The sequence below is a fragment of the Falco naumanni genome, chromosome 1, assembly GCF_017639655.2.
Source record: "Falco naumanni isolate bFalNau1 chromosome 1, bFalNau1.pat, whole genome shotgun sequence".
Taxonomy (NCBI): domain Eukaryota; kingdom Metazoa; phylum Chordata; class Aves; order Falconiformes; family Falconidae; genus Falco; species Falco naumanni.
The window spans coordinates 113,440,252-113,451,104 of record NC_054054.1 but is presented as its reverse complement, the minus strand read 5'-3'; the positions used below and the strand labels follow the sequence as shown (position 1 = coordinate 113,451,104).

At 56.5% G+C, this 10,853-nt stretch overlaps 1 protein-coding gene across 2 annotated transcripts in view; it reads left to right on the top strand.

The window, feature by feature from the left end:
• The window catches only part of CYGB (cytoglobin), a 34,882-nt gene that overhangs the window by 8,036 nt on the left and 15,993 nt on the right, over window positions 1–10,853 (top strand). The window contains exons 1-2 of one of the 2 annotated variants that reach the window (XM_040579221.1): window positions 4,680–4,784; window positions 6,252–6,465. In XM_040579221.1, coding sequence (XP_040435155.1) covers window positions 4,712–4,784; window positions 6,252–6,465 — 287 coding nt within the window. In that variant the 5' untranslated portion in view covers window positions 4,680–4,711. Of the gene's footprint in view, window positions 1–4,679; window positions 4,785–6,251; window positions 6,468–10,853 lie in introns of those variants that run through there. The other variant, XM_040579211.1, reaches the window with a different exon arrangement.

Here is a 10,853-nt window from a genome sequence, read left to right as displayed (position 1 = left end):
CCTGAAAAAATACAGCTGCAGGAGCTTGCTCCTTCATGGGCTGGTTTATATCTGTCTGGTCCTCCGTAACCAGCCAGAGGACTCTAAGGGGCTGCTCCATCACGTCTCCATAGGCACAAGCTCTGGGTGCTGCCCCAGGTGCGAAAAGGAGCCCAGTGCAGGGGGCTGGTCCCTCCACTTGCTTGACATTGGGTGACCTCAGCAGCCAAAACTCACCCTGTGTGGGAGCGTATCGCTTCCAAACACTCTTGATTGACGCCGAGAGATGCTCGGTTCAAAGGCAAGGTAATGTGAGCAGATTAGTTAATGCTTCTTGCCCTAGCCCTTGAGAGCAGGGCTGGAATGGCAAGGCAGACTTAATGGGTTTTGAAGGCTTTTCTTTTTAAGATATGAATCAATGAAGCTGTACGGGGAGCATGGATAATGTGATCGGAATAAGAAACAGGGCTTGTCTTTGAACCGGAGCAAGGTTCCTGACGGTGTTTACTTCATGTCCTGGCACCAAATGTGAGTTGACATGAATATATTAGCTTACTGGCTTTCCTGAGCAACCCCTGCCACGCTCAGACCAGCTTCAGGAAGGAAAAGAGCAGCAAAGAGAATCTGTTTGGAAGTGTCGACTTGTTTCCCAATAACCCTGTCATCCTCGCTTATCACTGATGTGGTATACCACATCTTACCCCATCTTACCCCATCTTACTGGTTGTGACAGGGGCTGTGCTCTCGGGGGGGGGGCGGGGGCGGGGGGGGAGCAGTTCCCGCCAGTAGGGAGAGCTTGGCACAGTGGGGAAAGAAGGGAAAGATGGTGACAGCAGAGGCTGTTCAGGATCTGAGGAAGTTTAGCAGCCAGCTGACGCCTTGCCTGTGCAACCCCACGGTACTGGATCAGTCACCTGCTTCCTGAGCAAGCGCCTATTGCTTCATCCCTCACGGTTGCATCACAAGGTTTCAGTTTCCTCAAATCCCAGGGTAGGACTGTGGGGTTTTGCAATAGTTCCCAGGCTGGGACCAGGTCGGTCTGGATGGGAAGTGCTCTCCAGGGCTGCTGAGGCAGCTTCTCATCCTGCCCTGCCCTGCCTGTGAGCCCTGGGCAGCACCCAGCCCTGCTCTCAGGGCCCCTCTCTGCTTCCTTTCCCCCCCCTGAATTTCCTAATCCTTGGGGTTTTTTAGATTGTGTGGGCTGGTAGGGACTTTTTTTGAGAGGGAGGTGGAAAGCTGACACAAGGTTTAAGAAGACCACAGGGAGGCTATGCTTTCCCCATCTCACCCACCAGCCTTCCCTCTTCCCACTGCTGCCGAGGGTCCTGCCTGGGTGTCTTCATCTCGTGCTCCCTTCCCGGACGTTACCGCAGCGCTGCTGCTGTCCCAGTCCCCAGGCCAGCGTTCCTGGCATCCCACACCATCCTGCTCCCACATGTCGGGTGGCGAGCTGGAGGTCGGGGTGGCGCCAGGGGTTGGGGTCTCCTCTAGGAGCAGGGGCTCAGGGCAGGGTCCCATGGGGGGCTTTGCTTCTGTAGCACCACAGACCTCAGTCTCTGCACAAAGCTGCATCTGTTGGACTTTGACCCCAGAGCAGGTGAACCCTGTTTCCATGCAAGGAGATTCTGGGATGATTTGGTTTGAATGCGTTCCCACTGGGAACAGCACTGACTGAGGTCTGCTTTCAATCAGAGGAGGAATGGCTGCCCCCAGCTTCGTCCTGCACAAGCACCCTGGGGTCCTACCGCAGGGCTGCCCAGGGCTGGGAGGGGGTAACAGCTCCCCACGCTCTTGCTTCCCTGGCCCAGCTCTTCCCAGCTGTCTGGTGGAGCTGGAGCTGGGGGAATCCCAGTCTCTCAGTACTACTGGTCTTTACAAGTAAATGACTGAACGTGCCAGTGACATGGACAATCGCTGTGTGATTAAACTGGGATCCGACAGCATCCCGCGTGGGCTCACCACCTCCATGTGATGGAGATACAGGCAGTGGTGGAACCCCAGCTGGATCTGGGGGGGTCCTGTTGGCTGTAGCCCCTTATAACCCCCCAGCATATTGTCCTGCAGCCCGTTCCCACAGTGACAGCTCGCAGGCCACAGGCGCTGCCAGCGCAGAGCTGGAGCACTGGGATTGTGCACGGGTCTCCTGGGATCAGAGAAGCCGGGGGAAGGAAACCTGCAATAAGTACAGAGCATTTATACAGGCTTTAGGCTAAATCCTTCCCTCCCCAGGTAGCAGGGACTGCAAAGCCATTTCCTAAAGTCTTGTTACTCTTTTTCAGGCCAGGACTTTGCAGCTGGCAGCAGGGCTGTATTAGGAAGCAGGGGAGAGAGGCATTGCACGCTGGGGGCAATGGTGCGTGAGCCGGGCTGGCAACCATGGGCTTCGTTTCACCAGTGTTCAGGGTGACAAGTCCAACGTCTCTGGGTGGTATAGTGCAGCAGCCTGGAGCAGCTCCGAGAGGAGGGTGAAGGAGGAACTCCCAACCTGGCAACTCACACGTGTGCTGCAATAGCCCTCAGCCGCTATCAGCATCTTCTACCCCCAACCCTGTCCGGCTCAGAGGGAAAAGGGGCAGGGGCAGGGCTGCTTCTCTGGATGCCTTCGGCTTTACCACACTAGTGACTCCAGCCTTATTTCACTTAGAGTCCCAGGACTTCTCCTGTTCTGGCCAGGTGTGTGTCTCGAGGGTATGGAGAAGGGGTCCTCACCGGACTCACACACACCAGCATCAAGGACTTGGGGCAGCTGCTGTGGCTCCTTCCCAAAGCGCTCCCTGACAGAGCTCATGGGGTCTCTTCCCAGGGTCACCCCAACTAGTGGTGTTTGTCAGAAGGTCCCAGGGAGCTGACTTTGCAGGGGACACAAAAAGTCCCCCGCTTTTCTCCAGGAACCAAATAATGAGGATATCCCCACTTAAGGAAGGTGGGCTCAGCCCTGAGGGTCTGGATTTGGGGTTTCTGCCTTAGCCCCAGAGACAGTGGAGGAGTCAAGGGTGGGGATCTGCCATCATCCACATCCCACACGCTGTGGAGCTGAAGTCTCAGGCTTTTTTGCCTTCACCTCCCACTCGAGGATTGGGAGCCAAGTACATTTCTCATTGCACCCAGCGCACAGGGAGGAGGAGAGGCAATGTAGGAGGGCATGGGGGGAGTGGGAAAAGCCATCGGCAGGTGGATACAGACCCCGTAGGAAGACAGCGAGCTGTGGGCAGAGGCTCTGAGAGCCTGGAAACCCCTCCTCACCCCCTGTGGCTGTGCGGATGGAGGATGGCTTGAACAGGCATTTGATGTCTCCCTGCTGTGCAGAAGCTGTGGAAGGAGCAGGGACCTTGTCATGGGGACAGGTCCATGGGAAGGAGGTGGAAAGCAGGAGGGCTGCGATGCTCGACTAGAGGGGGGAGAGGGATCAGGGTGTTAAAATGATTTGGGCTATGAGAGAGATGGAGTGATTCCTTCCATATGGATTACCCAGCCTGATGTTATCTCAGCCTTCCCACTGCCCATGGGGACCAAGTCCTCTGTCCCCATCCCTGAGCTCCATGGCCCTGGGCCACCCTGCCATGGCAGTGGGCACTGTGCTGAGCTCCCCTCTGGGACCGCAGGCAGCAACCACAGGCATCTTGGGCTGGGCAGAGTGAGCAAATACCATCCCAGCCCTCAGGGCTGCCACCTCCCTTCGCACAGCACCTGGCACCAAAGGGACCAGGGGGTCACCCAAGTCACTATGGGGCTGTACAGGCTGGCAGGGCATTGCAGGGCGATGCTGCCCACCTGCCAGTGCAGTCCCCAGCTGGGATTTTGCAGCAATGGTGTCAACACAGCATCTTTCTCCTTCTGGAACAAGTTGTGTCCTAACCCTGGCCCTCGAGAGCAATAGTCATGGGAAACCATGGAAATGGGCGGCTGGCACGTAAGAGCATGTGCCTGTGCTCCTGTCCCGATTTACATCCCACGTCTGGGATGAGACGCAGAAGTTCAGGGCCATTGGGGTTTGTTTGGGATTTTGAGGCAGCAGAGCATCGCTGTTGCTTTAGTCACTGTATCCTGGTTGTGGAGCAGGATGGTATGTGGGAATGGGGCTGGGTTCCTGCCAGGGCCAGATGTGATGCCCCCAAAGAGGGAGGCAGAAACCTTGAAAAGGCTGGGGTATTTTTCACTTACTTCTCTAATATTTTCTAATATTCTAGTATTTCTAAATGGAGGCTCTTGAGCCAAGACCCTTTCTTCCTGGCGCCAGGGAGTGAGGCGAAGCGCCCACTGCAGCCAGGCTCACCATGTACCAGGCACCAGGCTGCAAGCCCAGTACCGACCCAGCCACAAGGTCCAACAACTTTGGAGTCCTTTTCCTTAAACACACAGCAAGTAATAACTTAACCAATGCTCCACTTAGATTTTTGCCCGAGTGTTCGTATTTATCAGAAATTGAGTTTTTTCCCTTTTGAAAACGCTACTGCTGCATTGCAGTTTTGCTTTGGTTTAGGCTGGGTCTAAGCAGAGCACGTCTGCCCCTGCATTTTTAAGGGAGGGTGATAAGCTTGGCCATGCCATCCTGGGTCCAGAGGGGTTTCTCTGCTGCATGGTGGCCACCTAGGCACATTGTAGTTAACGTTTGAGCTCAGGCTCATGGATGCTAATCCCAGTGGCTAAAGGATGGAAAGCAAATATAAACATTAAGCTGGCTGGTGAAAATCCAATGGTTTGGAAGCCAGGGGTCGTGTTATCGCGGACTTGAATGAGCCCAACCTCTGGCCGGGTAGGGTTGGCCACACTGCTGTTTCTGCACTGGTGGGTTTGGCAGCTTCCAGGTGAGTTGAGCTTTGTGCCCCTGAGCCGTGGGGTTCACAGATGTGTGGGGGTCCTGGTCTGTCCCCACAGAAATTCAGTGGGGGACCCACAGTGGGGGACCTGTGGGCAGCAGCATCTTCTCCACCAGCGCTCCTTAGATTCACAAAAGCAAATCTGTAGACATTGCCGGTCTGGCTGCTGTAAACGGGAGGTGGCCGAGGCTGGTTTGGAGGAGAAATACAGCAAAAAGCCTCGACAGATCTGCAATAACAAAGCCTCAGCCCGCAAATGGGCTCAGCCACCTCCCCAGCCCCAGCCTGCCCGGGTGTCGGAGCGGCATCCTCAGCCCGTCTGTCCGTCTGCCTGCCTGCCCTGCCAGGGTGCGCAGCGGGTGGGGGAGGTGGCTGTGCACACCAGGCTGCTTCTCTTGTCTCTGATCCCCCTCTGGGGGATTGTCGGTTATTACATGCCTCTGTAGTATTTTCCTCCTCTCTGTGCAAATGGACTGTGCTGCGGGTTTAATATGCCAGATTGTCAGGGAGCTGGAAATGGCATTTGGGTAAAAAAACAGCCCAAAAGCACACACACAAAGGCAGTGAGAAGGCTGGTGTGGAGGTGTTCCCGCGCTCCTTGTCCCTGCCAAGATGCTACCAGGAGCTATGCAATCACAGAACAACAATAATTTATTCATTTCATGAGTGCATTAACTCTGGATCCCTGTACGATTGGGTCCTGCCACGAGAGCAAATTAAAAAGTCCCCGTGGGAAAGACCATGATCTCTCCTGCATGGCAGAGAGATGCTCGCGGGTGGGGGTCCCTCATGCTCCTCTATCACCCCGACTCTCCATGCAGCCCAAAATTCAGAGGCAAGCGAGGGTCTGGGTCTGTCCTTCAAAACACAAACACCTACAAAACAAGGGAGCACAAGGGGGAGAGCCAAGGCAGAGCTCAGCGCAGCCAGCGGTTGGGATAACTTCAGCTCGGCACTTTGGATTCTGAATTTCCTCTGAGCTGTTTGCAAGGGCTGAAAAAAACCCCAAAACTTCGAGCCCTACCTTCCCCCCGCCCAACTCCGTCCTGATGTTGCCCAGAACATCTCCCTCATCCCTCCCATTCAGGGGAAAAAAAAAAAAGAGAAGGAGGGAGGAGTGGGAGAGAGGAGGAGAGAGGGAGAAAGTGAGCTCACGTTCACACGTTGGTAAAGAGGCTGGTCTTGCAATGCCTTTGAATATTTTACTTTTAGGCAGTTCCCTATCAGTCAGCCACACAGATCCGAGCTGAGCTGAAGCTAACTACAGCCATGGACAGTACTAGGAGATCTGAAATCTAATCGCATGCATCATACCTCCGGGATATTTTTTAAATTACATATATAAACACACTGACAGGCAGCCGCGCTCACACACACACAAATATACATCCACACGTCGGCAGAGCCGCCAGCACCCGCACGGCCACTGAGCAAACACCTTGTCTCTTCTCGCAGGATATACCCGCTCACACACATCTCTCTTTATCTCCTCCTGGCTTCCTGGAGGATCGTGCCGGCTGTTTTCCATGGAGAAAGTCCAGGGAGAAATGGAGATTGAAAGATGGGAAAGAAGTGAAGAGATTTCAGACGCAGAGAAAAAGGTTATTCAAGAGACATGGAGCAGAGTATATGCAAACTGCGAGGACATTGGGGTCTCCATACTCATCAGGTATTTAAAAAACAAACAAAAAAAGGAAGCAGCAAATCCAACTAAATCTCTTTATAGCTGAGAAAGAGGCAGAATATATATAACTGAACTGAAATGAATGACAGTGAGTGGGGAGCTGGCTGGGTGTATTTGCTGGCTGGGAGCAGTGAGGGTTTCACAGCACTCCTCTGATTTCCACACCTTTGAGCCGGGTGTGTGTGTGTGGGGGGGGGGGGGGAGCGGGGGGGAGCCTTGCTGGGGACTTTGAGGGAAGCTGCTTCCATTGCAAAGGTCACCTTAGCCCGTGGACAGAGCTGGGGGGGTGGCAGCTTTGGGGGAGAGTGGTGCTGGGCTTGGGTGGTTTGGGGGTATTTTTTTTTACACACACCCCCCCAGTTAGCTGTGTGTGGATGGCATCAGTACGTAGCAGGCTGGCGGGTGAAATAATGCAAGTTGGGAGCCAAGATAAAACCCAAGCAGGTGTGTCTCCGAGGGCACCATCTGTCCCTTCGGCGGCAGCGTCGGCAGGAAGGAGAGCACTGAAGTTGGCGGTGGAAGGGCGATGTGGGGGGCACAAGTGGGAGAGGGTGGCAGCGGGGGCAGGGACCCAGCCGCCCCAGGAGCAGGGTGCAGAGTATCACCCGACGGTGTGGGGCTGTGCGGCAGGGACGGGCAGCTCACAAGCCCCGTGTCTGCACCTGAAACCAAAACAGGGGAGATGCTGTTGAGGTGAGGAACAGGCAGGTGGGGTTTTGGGGTTTCTTGCATTGTCTGGGGGTGCAACCCTTGTCCGAGTACCCTGGTAAAGCACTGAGTGGGAATCCCACGGGATCCCACAGACGCCAGGAGTTTGGGGTATCACTGGGGTGCAGCACCAAGAAGCTGTTTCCCTTATTTAAGAGGGGAGAGGCTGACGGGCAGTGGGAGGAGAGGGGCAGGCGACATGCCTGCGCTGACCTGTTGGCAAACAGCAAAGATGCTTTCCAGAGAGACAGAGCTCCCACCGCCCATCCCAGGGAGCAGCAACGCAGGAACCCCCCTTGGCCAGACTCCTGCCTGGACCCAACCCCAGCCACCCCAGCCAGCAGACAGGAGGCTGGATTGTGTCCTTCCCGTTTTGCTCCTGCAGCAGGGTACTGCGGGTGCTTGGAGAATCCCTCGGATGAATGCAGGGCTTATTCATAACAACCAAAAGTTTTCCAGGAGGCTGAGAGCTAATGCCTCCAGCCCACGGGATCTGCAGAGAGCAGAGGCTCCCCGGAGGTGAGCAGAGCTGGCTCCCCTCCAGGCTCCCTGCCAGCACTGCAATGGGATTTTCCTAACAAGACCCCTCCGCGGAGAATCCAAAATGACTTTGAGTCCCCTCTCCACCTCCTCTCAGAGCCAGCTGGTGACTAAGCCCGTTCCCCCACGGCCCCCTGTTCCATCCAGCTGACTAGGGTGGTCAGGGGGTGCAACAGCCCCACGGCTGGGGATACCAAACCCACCTGGGCTGGGTTCAAAGCCCACACATGGCAGAGGTCTGGGCGATGTAAAATTCCCCTTTTTCCCATAAGCTTCAGCATGGGGCTTGGCTAGCAGCTGTGCATGGCCAGCTCCTTGCCCAGCACTCAGGTCATGCCGTGGCCCCATCCGTCCGCACAGCTGGGTGCTCCCCTGCCCGCAAGCACAGGGTGGGTGGCTGGGTGCTCGCGGCTGGTGCCAAGGGACTCATGGCAATGCTGGGGGGGGGTTCACCCAGGGTAGCTCATTGCTTTTGGTGTCTCTCTGTGTGCAGTCATGGGGCCCAGAGCACGGCTAGGGATGGGGGCAGCAAGGTGTGGCAGCGGGGACCATGTGGCTGAGCTCTGATCTTGACTCAAACTTTCCCAGTAGAAGTTTCTGGTGCAGTTTTTAATTTTTCCAGGGTGAGTTGTGGTGCCGTGGTGAGGGGTTTCCCCCCGCTGTGCCAACAGGGCAGGACTGAGCTGCTCCTAGGGTGAACACTGGCTCCTTTGGAACCTTTCCATGCTTGGCCATTGCATGTGCCATGGCACATCCCAGATAAACCCCACCGCCTGCTCCCTCAGCCAGAGCTTCCCTGGGATGCCTAAAGTGAGGTCTGGACTTTCAGTGCATGTCCCTGATGATGTGGTGTCGTTTGGGAGAGCTACCGTCCCCTCCAGCAGCACTGGCTGGAGCAGCGCACCTGCCTGCCTCCCCGTGCCATGGCTCCGGTGGCTGAGCTGCTCCTTCGGCAGCAAAACCCATCCCCAAAGAGGGCTTCGTGCTGCTGCCCTGAGCCCCGCTCCCCCCACCAGCTCCGATGAGCAAAACCTGAGCTCGCCTGGGGAAGCGTGTGCCCGGGGAAAGCAGGGCAGCCCTGGCTGGGGCTGGGAGCACCGGTGGCCACTGCTTTCCCAGCTGTGTTTCCCAGCTGGCATCAGCCGCTGGGAGAAGTGGGTCATGCGTGGAGGCCGCCGGGAGCCCGGGTGGCGCGGGCGGGCGGCAGCCGCTTCCCAAGACATGATTCAGCAGCTCCAGAGGTTGGGGCTGGGGAGGGGACAGTGGGCAGCCACTGGTGCGGTGTGAGCTGACCTGCCTGGCATGCTCTGGGTGCATCACATGCCACGTGCTGGGGGCTGAGAGCTGCCCCAGCCAGCCTCCGTGCTTCACCTGTACATGGCTCATCACCTTGTGATGGAAACTGAGGCAGAAAGGGATGGGCACAAGGGTGGCCAGGGAGGGGGAAGGGGGATGCACGGCTGCAGGCCCCCCTTTGGTGCAACTCCCATGTGCAGGGCAGTAAAAGCAGGCAAATCTATTAGTACCCACATTTCTGTTGTCAGGGTTGTGACCAGGTTGTTGCCTGTGTCCAGTGGCAGAGGGTATCTCCACGCTTTCCTGCTCTGTCCCCTCTCCATCCCTTCAGAGCCGTTGAAGGCAGGGAATGTTTTTTTTCCTGCGTGGGAAGGTCTGGGGGTTTGCAGCACCTCTGAACATAGGGGGTCGACATGAATCTGAGGCCTGATCCTGTGCCCCAAGGGCAAAGGCAGGGAGGCAGTGATGCACACCCAAAAGGCAGCGATAAGGAGGGCTGCAGTGCCAGCGTCCCCCAGGAGCCCCGTCTGGCTCACTCTGCTCCTCCTTCAGCCCCTGCTCAACAACCTCCTCCTCCACCCCCAGCCTTTCCATGCTTTGCTGATGGGGAAACTGAGGCACAGAGCTAGCCGTCAGGTTTCCAGCCTTCATGGGGAAGTGTTTGAAGCCATAGCAAAGCCCTGCAGTCCTGCCAGCAGCACAGTGGGGTCCTGATCTCACAGGGTCTCTGGCATCCCAGGGGACATAAACATGAATAATGGGGACTGCTGGCTGAGCAGCCACCAGATCATGGGAATCTGCGCTGTGTGGTTAAAGCTATGTCACTAATTGACAGTTTCCTCGGTGGGGGAGCCTCGAACCGGAGGAAGCACAATCTCCTCGCCACACTCATCTTCCTCCTCTGGAGCTCAGGGGCCTCTGCAGGCGCCATCTCGCAGCCTTAACCCTTGCTGGAGCTGCAGCTGGAGCCTCGACCTGTCTGGGGCCATGCATATTGACTGGGTTTCTCCCAAGTAGGCACACCGGCCATCACGGCTAGGAGCCCTGGGCTGCAGCTCAACCCTACCCTCTCCATGCCCCCCGGCTCATTGCTGTGCCTCAGTTTCCCCATCTGTAATTTAGGAATCGGTCCTTTTTGAAAAACATCCCTCACTAGAGAGTTCAGAGCAGGGAGCCCAGGTGTGCGAGGGGAGTAGGGCAGCCTCCAGCATCTGCATTAGCCCTCGTGTGCGGCACAGGAGCCCTTTGAGTGGGTGGCTGTTGCTCCCCAAGTACCTCCCTTTCGCTAATGCCCTTGCAACGGCTTATTGCCCATACCCCACGTTCTGAGACTGTGCTGGGGGGTGCCAGCACCCGGGTGGCTCAGCCCTCCTGTTGCCCACCCTTCGTGGCATGCAGGGGCTGAGGGCACTCAGGCAAACAGGGCTGAGCGTCAGTGGGGGCTCGGGACCCTCACTCCTTTGCAGACCCTGACCAAGTCCAGGACGGCAGGGCTAAACCCACAGTCTGTCCTGATCTTCAAACGTATTCGCTCCCACACCCACACACACGTACTGTGGTCACAGATGTGGGACCACAAAAATTTGCGGATCTCATCAGGCGATAAAACCCAGGGACAGTTTCTATTAGCTCCAGGGCAAATCTGCACCAAATGTTAATTCTGTGCCAAGCTCAGGCAACGCAACCTGCCACAGCCACCACAGGCTGTGCCACATCCACAGCATTTCTTCATCGTTGTTCCCTCCAGCTCCAGTAGTTTTCCAAATTTCCAAATTTGTTACCTTTGCCATCACTCCTGATGTGCTCTTTCCCTCTCAGGAGGTGTAGGA